Here is a 14,037-nt window from a genome sequence, read left to right as displayed (position 1 = left end):
GGTTTAAAGGAGCTCCTCCTCCTAGAGAGGGGTGAGGTCATCTGCTTGATGGAAGATGGCACCTTCTCCTGGAGCTGTGGGGGTGGAAAGACTAGAACTCTCCCTGGGGCGGTTTTTAGCTTTCTCCAGGAGGCCTTTCTCCAGGAGGCTTGGAGTCCTTCCTTGTACCGAGTGTGCAGTCAGCCCTGTAGGGAGGCCCCATTCTGGAGAGGGCACGTTTCTGCACCTGCTTCTCTCAGCACTGGACCCCAGGCCCATGTCCCCTCTCTGTCCCTTGCCCCCTCTCTGTCCCCTGCAGGCTCATCACCAAGGCTTGCGTTCTTGCTAATACAGACACCAACTGGAAAACCTCTTTAGTTAGATCCATTAATTTGGAACTTACTGTGGCTTTAAAACTGGGTGAGCAAGAATAATTTAAAAAAACAACAGTTTTCATGATGAAAAACCAATACAAACAAACAAGTAGGAAGGATGACATAATAATAAACCTCCCGTGTACGCATCACCTAGTTTTAAAAATTACCAACTCACGGGAGGGCCTGGGTGGCTCAGTTGGTTAAGCATCTGATTCTTCAATGTCAGCTCAGGTCAGGATCTCATGGTTCATGAGATTGCGCCCTGGCGTCAGGCTCTGTGCTGACAGCGCAGGGTCTGCCTCGGATTTTCCCTCTTCCTCTCTCAAAGAAAAAAGAAAAAAAAAAAAACCTACCAACTCCTATGCAATCAGTATTTTTCTTCCCCTCCCTGATTCTATAACGGTCCTTTTCTTAAAATACAAGGCCTTGTGGGGCGCCTGGGTGGCTCAGTCGGTTGAGCATCCGACTTTCACTTAGGTCATGATCTCATGGTTCGTGGGTTCAAGCCCCGCGTCGGGCTCTGTGCTGACTGCCAGCTCAGAGCCTGAAGGCTATTTCAGAGTCTGTGTCTCCCTCTCTCTCTCACCCTCCCCTGCTCACGCTGTCTCTCTCTCTCTCCCCTAGAAATAAATAAAAATATTTAAAAAAAAAATACAAGGCCTTGTAAAATCACTGGTTCATAATAATGTTATCAGATACCTAGCCAGTGTTGAGAATGTGATAGAAGCACTTCACCCACTTAGGGAAATACGTTGCTGGGGAAAGTTACTAAGAAATTACGGGGGGAATGGTTTGATTTATTGGAGAGCAGCACCCATTTAGCCAGACCCATCGTTCACTCTGTTGTATGAATTCTGAATACTGTCAATTTGTCCTTCGGTCTAACTTGACTATATTTTGGCAAAGACTTCTTGTTCCTTTTGTTCCATCAAAACAGGAGCGCAGGGCCCAGTGCACCAAGCCTGGAATCAGACAGGTTTTGAGTTCAAAGCCTGACTTTGTGTGACTTGGCCTAGACGCTCAGTCTCCCATTCTCCGGGCCCTAGTCTGTAAAAGGGAGCCATGGACCCCACCATCATGGGCAAGGGGAGTCTTCTGGCCAGCGCTGACTCTGAACTTGATCTTTTTAAAGTATTTCTCAAGTGTTAGGCCCTTCCCTAACTGACCTGTTTTCCATCCCCATCTAAGCCAGTGACACTTCTCTGAAAAGGTGAAAGGGACTGGAACTTCCTTCCTGGGGAGAACTCTCCGAACCGCATCCCTTTCCGGGTATCCAGCTCCTGTGCTTCCTGAAAGTCTTGGTTTGCTGTTTAACTCCTTCTGCTGTTGAATGGGTGCTCTCTCCCTCTGTTCTCTCCTGGGGGGGTGGGGTCTCCCCAGGGATAGGGGATAGAAGGCTCTGGGCCTTCACCACCCCCCAGGTCCCATTAGAGAAGTAGTTGCCCAGTGGTTGCTCTGTACTGGCAGCTGCCCCAGGGCTTGGTAACTGCCCTTCAGAGCAGGGCAGGCAAAGAGGTCAGAAGCCACAGGGTGCTGGCACCCAGGGCAAGAATTAGGCGGGTGAAAACCATTGCTTTCATTGCCAAGAGGCATCACTCACCAGGTTTATCAGCTCCTGGGTGGATGGGTGGTAGCTCTTGTGCCTCTAGGCATTCTCTGGCCTTTTCTGAACAACAGATGTTGGGGTTTAGGCACTCTAGGCTCTGCCCAGGATCTAGAGCCCCATTGCCTGTAGGGTAAAGGCCCTGCTCAGTCATAGCGGGAGCGGATACACTGGAAAGTGGAGTGGGTCCCTGGGCCACACCGCAGCCCTTTAGTTGACAAGGGAGGCAGGGGAAAGGGATTTGGGAGGGGGGTTCCCATGATCTCCCCGGCGCTGAATATTTATAGCTGTTACCATCATATCATCACGTCGAGTGCTGCTTGTCAGCCCTCCCTGCCTGCCTCCCCCCATCCTCATCCGGACCCCTGAGGACCTGGGTAGGAACTTCAGCACGCACTCCATGCCAGGTGCCCCGATTCACGTGCCTTACCGCTTCCAGCCCTCACAAAAGCTCTGTCGATTTCCACAGGAGGAAACTAAGGCACAGAGCAACGAAGTACCCCACCCAGTGCTCTTAGCTTACATTTGGACCCGGCCCCCAGCCCTCAGCACACACAGTGCCCCGGCCCAGCTTGTGTCGAGCCTCCGTAGTCTGAGAGTTAAGTAGGGGTCTTAGGAAGGGAGTACTGGGTACAGTTCCCAACATTGCCCCATGTGCTGTGGGCCTGAAAGAAATTAGGTAGCACCATAAGTAATAGAAACCAGGCCAAGGGCTTAAAAGACAAAGGGCCTTCATGGCTTCTGTTGTGTTTTTATCAGGGTTGGGGGCTTTGCTGAAAGGAGGCTTGGAGGCCTGAAGGAGCCTGGCTTGGCTTCCCAGGATTGGGTGTGTGTGTCCTGCAGGGGTGGGGGCTTCTCTGTCATTGGGGGTGGGAGAGGGCTGCCAGGAGGCCTTTTCTGTCATTGGTTGTGTGGCCCTGCCCTCCCACCCCCTCCTTCTCCTGGAACATTCCAGACATTCCAGACTGCCATTGCTTTCAGGATATGGATTAAAATCCCAAACTGAGATTTGATTTCCTCACCTCATCCCCTCCCCACCCCTTCACTACCCTGAAAAGAAAACCCCCCGAAACTGGGAAACTGGGAGTTCGAAGGAGGAGGGGAGGGTACTGTTGCCTTTGGACCGGAGATTACACTCCGGGACCATCTTGAAAGAGCCATCTTCAAACCGAGCCCCTGTCCAGGGGCTGCTTTAACCCCTTACAGGCTTGAACTCCCTGGCAGGCGGCCCCTACACCTCTTGCATCCGGAAGAGTTTGTTAGGGCCTCCTCCTTCCACTTGAGTAACTGCTGTCTTTGGCCTCAAGCTAGACCAGTTGTCCTCAGGCTTTGTGGAATAGTGTGACCATCTCTCAGTCTTCCAACGGTTGGACTTATGTCTTGTGAGGGTTCTTGAGTTTTCTCTGCCCGTTTGGGCACGACATGAGTGTTGTATGGGCCATCCCTCCCAGGGTCAGACGCCATGGGGCTCCCTCTTTTTTGCCTGTGGAATGAAATCAAAGAAGGTGGCTTGGTATGGGGATCTGAGGACCCAAGGAACTGGACTTATTTTTTATCCTACTCTTTTGTCCTGCACTTTTATCTGACTTTAGGTCAGATTCACGAACCAGTCAATGAAGAGAGCCATATACATAGACTCTCAACACCTATTCTAAAGTTATTTCGTCCCAGGGAGAGGTTCTCTTAGCGTATTTCATCAATACTTCATATGCTCAGAGCTGCACAGCTAGAAGGTATCAGAGAGACCCTTTGGTTTCCATTTTGCAGCTGAAGACACTTGAGGTCACACAGATGGAATGAGTGAGCTGGCTCAGGACAGAGCCAAGAGGGAAACCTTTCAGTTAGAGCTTAGTGTCCTTTCCCTCGTTCCCAAGTGTTTTCAACCCCCTCGCCCCGGCGCCCCCTCCAGCTTGGCAAGAGCTGACATGGGCTTTGTAAGAACACTGAGGCCTGAAATGTACTTGACTTATTAGTCAGATGAAGACCCGATCCAGGTAGTTTAAGAGCTAGAACTGGATTTTCTTGCTTCCCAGGCCAGTTGTCCCTCATGCCATTAGAATTTTTTGGACCTTGTCCCTGAACTAAGTTTGTGATCGAGGATATGTATATGTGAAGACCAGATGACAATTGACCGATGAAGATCAAGTCAATTGAAGTGCCCTAAGCCCAGGGATTAGGGCATTGATTTGGGGGATGAGCAGTTAATTGCCCTAGGAGCTAGGAGTCAACCTTGAACCTAAAAGTCTTCCTGCGGTGGGTGGGGTGGGAGAAACGGACTACATTTTTAAGAGGTGTTTGAAAGCTGGGAGGGAGAGGGTGTAGTCATTTGGGAGGAGGGGACTTGGTGGTCATGATGGTGTGTTGCGTGTTAACCATTTTCACCTTAGTATTCCAGATGCCTCTGCTATTACACTTCTGAGTACTTGAAGCCCTTTGCGAAGCTCTAATGTTACTTACCTACCGGCTCCTAAAACCGCGTGAATAGGGATTATACCCCTTTTACAAAGAAAGGAAAGTGAGCCCCAAAGAGGTTAAATTTTAAGATCAGTGCTATTAAAAGTGGAATACAGATTTAAATCCATACCTGTATAAAAACCACTTGACTGCTCTCTTATCCTGTTGTAATTTGTTTGCGTGTATGTCTCCTCTAATTGTGAGCACTTTGAGGCCAGGCACTTGGTTTTGCTTATCGCCGGCTCCCCAACATCTGGAGCCAAGTCCAGCATGAAGTAGGCAACGATTAAATGGGTATCAGATTAGTGACTGTTTTCTGTAGCAGCTTTGTATTCCTAGTGCCTGACACATAGTGGGAAGCAATCGATGGAAATAGATGGTTGCTGAAGAAAAGGATTGGGAACGCTTAAGTAGAGGGGTGGACACAGCAGATGTGATTTCTTTTTTAAAGGAATTCCATGGCCCTGGTGCTTAGGGCATCTGGTTCCCTGTCTGCGGTAGCACTGGTCATTTACTCTCTAGAGTGAGGCACCCCCGCACCAGTTCTTCTTCCCAAAGGTTATCATTGTTGGATTCTCAGACTTTGGTGTTGAGCAGAAGGGAGGGAGATAAAGACTGGGGCAAGGATCAAACACTGCGGGGTCAGAGGCCCCCGACGCATCTGGGGCGGTCACTAATCCTGTTCCCTCTAATTTCAGGAGTCGGAAAATCCAGATTCGAAATATCCCACCCCAGCTTCGTTGGGAAGTAAGTGATTGGGGGAGACTCCGTGGGTGGGGTAGCAGAGACTGGAAGGAAAGCCCCGGTCCGTGTGAGTTGGCAGAGATGGCCAGGGAGGCTCGCTGGCAGTTGGGGGTAGGCTGGGGAGGCCATTGCTTAGGGACGTAGCTTGGGTCTCATCCTCAGCCTAGGACTATCAGTGTGAGACCTTTGGGCTTGGCCCTGTGATGAGACACATTATGGAGAGGGGAGGTGTTCCACAGGCCCCAAACTCCATGACAGCAGAAGTTGATTTAGGGACCTGGGCAGCCCAAGTCTACTTCCAAAATGGCCCTTCAGTGCTTTTTTTGTGCTCCGGCACGTTTCTGTAAAGAGACCCCGAGAGGTCACCACGAGTGCTGGTACCCTAGAAAGGGTAAGCTGAACAGGTGATAACATTCAGTCCCCACCTAAGGCTCTGCTTGTGCCGCTGTTGCTTCGGGGTGAGGGGTGTCCGGGGCTGGCCTTGTTACAGTTCCTGGGACGCTCAGAGTGCCCTTCCTCCTTTCTCCGTGCTCCTAGGTGCTGGATAGCCTGCTTGCTCAATATGGTACTGTGGAGAATTGCGAGCAAGGTAAGAGTGCAGAGGTGGTGGGTGGCGGGGAAGAGGGGAGTGGGGGTGGGAATGGTTTGGGGGATCTGCTCTGCTTCATTTTCCACCACCAAATCTACCTTGACGTCCTGAAAGAAGACGGGCAGAATATGGCGTGAAGGGAGACAGACACGCCACAGGTGGGCTGTGGCCGTGTTCTCCTGGCTTTGACTGTGGCCTTTATCCCTGGGACAGGTTTCTCCTGTTAATGAGCAAAGTTGCTCATTTCTAGCACGGTGTCCCTAGGTGCTTAGGGATCAAGCACAGTAGAAATAGATAGAGGTCCCGAGATGTCAGCAGTAGTTTAAGAATGGAAACTGTGCCCTCAGCCTGGGTAAGTCTGTAGCCCTTCAACTCTAAAAGCTTCATGATGCTCTGGGTTTGGCTGGAATCGTCCATCAACTGGTTGTCTCTTTTTAGAAGCTCTGATTCTCAGCTACATGTTTTGGGTCAATTAAAAAAGGCAGAGAATTTATTAATTGGCACATAGTGATGGGCAGGCATAGTCTTTCAAGAGTGGGCCCACAGCAGAAATAAGAAAGCAGCCTAGGTCATGGCCCATTTGCTATGATTGCTGAGAATTCTCTGTTGCTTAAGATTAGAACTGATTTTCAGAAGAAATGAGCTAAAATGGGGAGTGGTTTTAGCTGGGCATACAGTAGAGCTTGGCCATTAGAAAAGGTGATACGATTTGAGTTTGTAGATCTTTGAGAGATGTAAATCATCACCTCATGAAGATGTACATTTTCCTCTCAACTCCCTGTGGAATGGTACAAGCTAGAAATCGCACTAGATGAAAATATTTTTGCCAGTACCAAGGGCAAGTGCTCAGTCCTTCAAACTGGGTTCTCCTGATATAATCCTGGAGCCTGCCTTTTTATCATAAATATTTGCCAGGACACGACTGGACACACTGATAACCGTTGCCCTGTACTGCTCATGCGTGAGCCTAATGACGGAGTTACTCCTGGACAGATAGCAAGACTGAGCGCTGGCTTGGGGGGCGCACATCGAGAGCCTCGCCAGGCAGCCCAGCAGGAGTCCACATGAGTTTAAATCTGACCGCAGCTCACCAGGGAGCGCTATCACAAGCTGTATCAGGAAGGGACACCTGCCCCCTGGAGAGAACGGAATGGGAAATGGTTGACTTTGTTGGACAGGAGAGAGCGCCTTCTAGTGTCCTTTTTCTTCCTGTCTACTGTATTTAAAATCGTATCCTTTACCCCCACTTCCTTTACTCTGATTTCCAGTTCTCCATGGCATTTATCAATATGTGATAATCCTGTAGAATTTGCTTATTGTCCTTCCTGCTGTCTGCTCCAGCTGGAACCTAAGCTCCAGGGACCAGAACTTTGCATTGACTTCCGTTTACTGGGAAAGATTATTCTTGGAGGATCCCCGTCACCGTTATGGTGGGGGAGCTCTGCGGATGAAGGCCAGAGGGGTTGGAGAGTGGTCTGCATTGAGGATTTGTGGCCAAGGGACTTCTCAGCATGGTTCCGGGAGAGGCTTGGTTTTTGTCAGTGTCTTCCACCCCAAGGTGGCCCAGGAAACCCCAAATCAAAAGACAGTGATGCCCAAGACTGGGCATTTTATTGATTCAAAATGAGAAGTGTGTCCCCAGATTGCCTGGCCAGTCTCCCTTTGGAAAGACCTAGAGGTTTCATGATGAGAGCCTAGGACGTTGATGGGATTAATGGCAGGTGCCGCGAAGTCATGGTAGATTGCATGTGCATTTCCACTGTCAAGATTTTTGGAAATTGACTCCCCATCAGGTGCTCCTCTCAGCCCATTTAATTAGGTCAAGACGCGCTCGCGTTCAGTTTCCCTGTCCTTGAGGTTGCTCCGAAGTGGGTGGGAGTCTCTTCGCCGTGTTCTTACAGACCATGTCTTGGGGGGTGTTTGCTTATACAAATTGCTGATCTTAACTTCGCGGGTGTGGCCTTTTGACTAGTCTAACTTCTCAAGAGTAAATTTGTATTTGTCCCGCGCTGGGTGTGTGTGCCTGTAACTGTGCTCCCTGCCGCCTAGCTGCTGCTGCTGGGTTGATCACACCGATTTGTTGCTCAGACTCTTTTCGGGCTGGGTAGGGGCATCAGAGGAAGACACAGAAAGGAAAATGCAAAAAAGGTTCATTTCAGTTTTCTAGTTCTGGTGAGAGGGGCCCAACAGGGAAATATTTTTGCCTTGTGACTCAGGTATTTCCTTCTTACAACACTTGTGACTTCTTATAACCTGGAAAGATGAGCTTGTAAACACCTGGGGGTTCGTTGGTGGCATCTCCAGGTCTCCCTGCTCTAACCTTGGCCTCTGTTTTGCTCCCTCAGTGAACACGGAGAGTGAGACGGCAGTGGTGAATGTCACCTATTCCAACCGGGAACAGACCAGGCAGTGAGTGGGCCGCAACGTGGGGCAAGGAGGGTCTTTTGTGGGCTGTTGGGTGCCAGGTACCCCCGCTTCTACAGGGTTGGGGTCCTGGAAGGCACGAGTTCCTTCTTCGGTTCTATTATTGCGATAGCCAATCCCAGACTCTTGTCCTTTGGTTCAGGCATCTCAGAGGTTCAGAAACTCACCAGGGACTGATAGCAGATACATGGAAGGGAAGGGACCCAAAGACCTCCCAGGAAAGGTTGGCTTTGGCCCTGTCTCTCCTTGCCCTGGACCCGCAGAGGCCCTTTGCCGTGTTGATGGTTCCATCTAGTGAGAGTCGGGCAGAACTGCGAGCTCTACATCTTCTGATGTAGCGGGGGCAGACATTTTATTGCAACGATGCCACGAGCCCAGTTTATGCTTTTTTGCAGGATCCTTTTGGCCTCGCCACACCCACAGTTTCTAGTTCCTTAAGCCCTTTGGTTGAGCAGTTACGCCGCTCACCCACTGGTACCAACACACTACATTTTGTGAAGTTACTCATTCATATCCGACCTGTTACGGGCCTTTTGCCACATTTTGCTTTTGATGGCTTTCTGGTTCCTGCCTCATGCTGCTTTCATCCTTGCGGTTTCCTCCAACCTAGCGATGACGTCGTCAAATCCCACTACTTCCTCAAATAACCATCCTCTTTTATTTTTTATAAAGTCATATTTATTTTTAAGTAATCCCTACATTCAGTGTGGGGCTTGAATTCACGACCCTGAGATCAAGAGTCACATGCTCTTCCAGCTGAGCCAGTCAGGCGCCCCTAAATACTTTTTAAAGTCATTTCTCCTCCCAGTGAGGGGCTTGAACTCATGACCCTGAGATCAAGAGTTACCGACTGAGCCAGCCAGGAGCCCTGCCCCCAGTTTCCTTTGGGCTGGCTCTCGGACTCAGAATTTTCTGGAGGTCCCCTACTGCCCTGTGTGGCCAGTGTATGGTCGTTAGCCTGGCTTTAAAGGTCACATCGACACCCTCTCTTCCCGTTGTTGCCTTGTTGATATTTCTAACCTGCGCCGCCCAGTGTGGGACTGGTTGGGGCGTGGCTCACTGCACACTGTTCTTCACCCCTGGGTAGTAGACATTCCTGATATACTGCTTCCAAGTGGTAAGCACGGCATTGTGGCTCCTTTGTGTGTGTGTGTGGTATCGTGAAGTATGGAAGGTGCAAGACTCAGCAGGCGTAAAATCAAGCCTCTTGTGTTATCCCGTTTTTATTAATTACATTTATTTGCTATCATGAATGACCTGTGATTCTCACATTAATCTTATGATTAAGATTATTTTTTTAAAAATTTTGTTTATTTTTTGAGACAGAGAGATAGAGCATGAGTGTGGTGGTGGTGGGGGGAAGCAGAGAGAGAGGGAGATACAGAATCTGAAGCAGGCTCCAGGCTTCGAGCTGTCAGCACGGAGCCCGATGCGGGGCTAGAACCCATGATCTGTGAGATAAATGATCTGAGCTGAAGTGGGATGCTTAACCGACTGAGCCACTCAGGTGCCCCAGCTGAGATTATTATATGGCTGAAATTAAGAAGCCAATTGCAAACCACCTATTTAGGTTTCCCCTTGTCTTTAGCCATTTAGACTAGAAAGTTCTCTGAGGTGGAGGTTGGTAGGGTGAGCAGGCGGTCATCTCCCTTGCTTTTCGTGTTTTCCAATTCGTAACCCAGTGTGCTTTACACATGTTGGGAGGGATTTGCTGTGGTTGGCGTGGGTTGGCATGAATGCGAGATTCTCCCTCTGTCCTCAGAGCCATCATGAAGCTGAACGGCCACCAGCTGGAGAACCACGCCTTGAAGGTCTCCTACATTCCCGACGAGCAGATAGCACAAGGCCCTGAGAACGGGCGCCGAGGAGGCTTTGGCTCCCGGGGTCAGCCCCGCCAGGGCTCCCCTGTGGCAGCAGGGGCCCCCGCCAAGCAGCAGCAAGTGGACATTCCCCTGCGGCTCCTGGTGCCCACCCAATATGTGGGCGCCATTATTGGCAAAGAGGGGGCCACCATCCGAAACATCACAAAACAGACCCAGTCCAAGTGAGTCTGAGCCACTGGGAGATGCAGTTGGGGGCTTTCTGGAAACACAGTGAGGAGCCTCAGTATTGATCCCGTAGGAGATATCTTGCCTGGGACATGTTCCCTTTCCTCTTCATTCAGGGGTCACTACTTCAGTCATGGCCTCCAGGGAAGGCACGGGCAGGCAGGGGGATTGAATAGGCCCGGGGTGGGCCATTTGGTGTCAGTGGCAGGGACACGCAATCCTTCGTAAGAGGGGCTCTATAATTTCTTGTAGAAAAGGCTCATCAAGCAAACCCAGTCTTGGTGAGACAGCCTCTCTGGTGTCCTGTGGTTTTGATACTGCCTATTCGTGGCCACAGGGCCCGGCAGCCCGGCCAGAGTTGGTCCTCGGGAATAGGTCAGAATCCTGCCTCGTCCCATCCCCAAAGCTGCTCCTCTAAAATCTTTTTCAAGTTGTACTTTATTGCATATAGTTGACTCCTCTAATCGTTGTGTCTGACCAGTGTACTCTGGAAAAGGACAGGTCACATGTCCATATTCTGTTCTGAATGCCTCCTTTATTATTTACTTTGGGACAGCACACCTTCCCTTTATAGTTGTTGCACGAGGGGAGTCCAGAACTTAAGGGGGGGGGAACGCAGCTTTAGAGCTGTGGGCTGCTGTCCGCCAGCCCTGTGTTCCCGTGCTGGACGCCACCCTTTTCCCCCACCGTCCCCTGACTGAGCCATTCCGGAGCAGCGGGCTGCCTGGCTCGCCCTGGCCCTCTCTCTGCCCCTCCTCATTCTTCGCTTGGGATGGGTTCCAAGAGCCCCTTCTGTACCTTTGACTGAGAAAAGGTGGCTTGAGTTTGAAGACTCCAGGTTTCGCCAGGGACGCCTAACCACCTTTGACCTTGCCGTCCTCAGGATAGATGTACACAGGAAGGAGAACGCGGGCGCCGCGGAGAAGGCCATCAGCGTCCACTCCACACCCGAGGGCTGCTCCTCTGCATGTAAGATGATCTTGGAAATTATGCAGAAGGAAGCAAAGGACACCAAAACGTAAGGCTCTCGCTCAGCGCCTCGTAACGAGGGGGTGCCGCTTCCCCTGCCGCACCGCGAACTGTTAGCAAGAATGTGGGGGGATAAATAGATAAGATAAAAACTGGGAATCAGGGTCCTCTTTCCCACAAGTAACTCTGTGCATACACACTCTTGCCAATTCTGTACACTCACACGAGTGTTTGTACGTGGGTGTGCTGGGCACGGATGTGTGTGCGCTATGTACCCACCTCATTCTTTTTTAAATTGCATGGGATTCTGTAGGATGTGGTTATGTGAGTACACGGGTGGGTGGGTTTTAATATGCATATACCTGCAAAGGCATAGATGCTGTAAGGAGCACAGCCATCAATCTGGTCGTCCCTCTTCCCCTGGCACAGCCTATCCCCTGCTCCCACATTTCTGGAGCCCGCAGCAACCACCAATATGTTAGTTTTCGTTCATCTTTTATTTTTTATTTATTTTTTATTTTTTTAATTTTTTTTTTAACGTTTTATTTATTTCTAGGAGGGGGGGAGGGTCAGAGAGAGAGGGAGTCACAGACTGAAACAGGCTCCAGGCTCCGAGCTGGCAGTCAGCACAGAGCCCGACGCGGGGCTCGAACCCACGAACCGCGAGATCATGACCTAAGCGAAAGTCGGACGCTTAACCGACTAAGCCACCCAGGCGCCCCTCGTTCATCTTTTAAAATGTAATTTTGTCCTGTGGTTTGTCCTGGAAACCTCATATCTTTTGTGGCGAGATGACCGAGGCCGGGTCTGAGCGTGGCCTGCCTTTTAAGGAACCCTTATCTGTCGCTTCTTCCCAAGGGCCGACGAGGTTCCCCTGAAGATCCTGGCCCATAATAACTTCGTGGGGCGTCTCATTGGCAAGGAAGGGCGCAACCTGAAGAAGGTGGAGCAGGACACAGAGACAAAAATCACCATCTCTTCGTAAGGCTCTCATTTACTTCTTTATGTAAAAATTTTTTTAATTTTGAAGAGAAGCACGAGCAGGGGAGAGGGGCAGAGAGACATTTTTAAAACAATTTTTTAAATGTTTGTTTAGTTTTGAGAGAGACAGCGTGAGCAAGGGAGGGTCAGAGAGAGAGGGAGACACAGAATCCAAAGCAGGGTCCAGGCACCTGAGCTGTCAGCACAGAGCCCGATACGGGGCTCGAAGAGTGAGATTACGACCTGAGCTGAAAAGTCATGTAGGCGCCCTGAGGGAGAATCTTATGTAGCCCCCGACCCTGGGATCATGACCCCAGCCCAAATCAAAGAGCCTCCCAGGCGCCCTTCATTTACCTCTTTATGAGCGGGATGCCCCGGGGGCTCGAGGGCAGCAGTAGTTATTTCCTTCCTGAGCCTCACTACGTGGCCCCTCGAGGTGGCTGTGGTTCCTGCCCATCGAAAAATAATGAGTGATGTGGCCAAGAGCATTTATCTCTGTGAGCGCCGGTGTTGTGAGAGTGCATCTCCTCAGTCGTCCGACCTGTGTCCCAGAGAAACCGCAGCCGCAGCCGGGAGCCAGGCTTCGGGGTGTCACACCCACCAGCCAGGTGGTGAGAAGGGGCCTGGCTCTGGTCCTTTTCTGAGGAAGGAGCGCGCGCTCTACCTGTGCAGGGCCCTTCTCCCCCCCCAGGAAACCCAAGTCAGGCAGCTTGATTAGGTCTTCAGCGAGTGCTGTGCCTCTTTTTATTTCGGACCTGCTCTGTTCCCAAAGAACAGGACATGGATTGCCTAGGACCACCGGGGAAACTTCCAGTCCTGAGCACCTTCCTTTCCTTGCCTTACCGGTGATGGAAAGCTGTCTGAGTGGCCTCACCCCACATCGAGGGGTTTCCCATTGGGTGTTTTCACCTCCCTGCACCTCGCTCCCGGCCCTGGTTATGGACCGATGGCCAGAGACAGGGAGCTATTTGCTGAAGGGGAAACCGCCTGCAGGAACGGCTTCTGTGGTTGGTGACCAGGCGGGTTCTAGTCCTGGCCTCCGCCTGTGGGTGGACGGGTGACGCGGCTCTGCTCTCCCACCAGGCTGCAGGACCTCACACTCTACAACCCCGAGAGGACCATCACCGTGAAGGGCGCCATCGAGAACTGCTGCAGGGCCGAGCAGGAGATCATGAAGAAAGTTCGGGAGGCCTACGAGAACGACGTGGCCGCCATGAGTGTGAGTGCCACACGCCTCTCTGCTCACCACTCCTCTGAGCCTGAGCCACAGAGGAAGGGGGTCTCCACGTGGGGTGGGCAGACCATGTGCTTTAGGACCTCTGTTCCTTGGGCTCTTTTAAGTATAATTATTTGAGATTCTTTATCTGATTTCTGGGCCGGGGTCAGGTCTCCTGGGCTTCAAGGTCTGTGATCTTCCTGAATGGTTCGTGTTGATGTGTGTTTCAGTGAGCAGAGGGTCCATTGTTTTTGTCTGAGCAAAAAAAATTATAATGTTTGTATATCGAGAGAGAGAAGTAGAGAGGGGAGGGGGCAGAGGGAGAAGGAGACACAGAATCCGAAGCAGGCTCTAGGCTCCCGCTGTCAGCACAGAGCCCGATGCGGGTCTCAAACTCACGAACTGGGTAAGCATGACCTCAGTCGAAGTCAGATGTTCAACCTACTACTCAGGCAGGCATCCCTAAAAATTTTTTTAAGTTTATTATTTTTAGAGAGACAGTGGGAGTGGGAGAGGGGTAGAGAGAGAGGGAGACAAAGAATCCCAAGTAGGCTCCGTGCTGCTAGCGCAGAGCCCATCATCTGATTTTGTTTTTACAAGGGTGTATGATTTTTATTTTATTTTTAATTTAATTTTTTAAGGATAAATAGGCT

General features: G+C 50.8%; 1 protein-coding gene across 2 annotated transcripts in view; it reads left to right on the top strand.

The window, feature by feature from the left end:
• Window positions 1-14,037, top strand: part of IGF2BP1 (insulin like growth factor 2 mRNA binding protein 1) — a 51,540-nt gene that overhangs the window by 20,118 nt on the left and 17,385 nt on the right. For both annotated transcript variants that reach the window (XM_077776836.1, XM_077776835.1), the window contains exons 3-9: window positions 5,112-5,160; window positions 5,695-5,746; window positions 8,092-8,155; window positions 9,933-10,214; window positions 11,102-11,236; window positions 12,046-12,168; window positions 13,252-13,387. In XM_077776836.1, coding sequence (XP_077632962.1) covers window positions 5,112-5,160; window positions 5,695-5,746; window positions 8,092-8,155; window positions 9,933-10,214; window positions 11,102-11,236; window positions 12,046-12,168; window positions 13,252-13,387 — 841 coding nt within the window. The remainder of the gene's footprint in view (window positions 1-5,111; window positions 5,161-5,694; window positions 5,747-8,091; window positions 8,156-9,932; window positions 10,215-11,101; window positions 11,237-12,045; window positions 12,169-13,251; window positions 13,388-14,037) is intronic.

This window comes from Crocuta crocuta, unplaced genomic scaffold (genome assembly GCF_008692635.1).
Source record: "Crocuta crocuta isolate KB4526 unplaced genomic scaffold, BGI_CrCroc_1.0 scaffold352, whole genome shotgun sequence".
NCBI classification, from domain to species: domain Eukaryota; kingdom Metazoa; phylum Chordata; class Mammalia; order Carnivora; family Hyaenidae; genus Crocuta; species Crocuta crocuta.
This window is presented reverse-complemented; position numbering and strand designations above follow the sequence as displayed.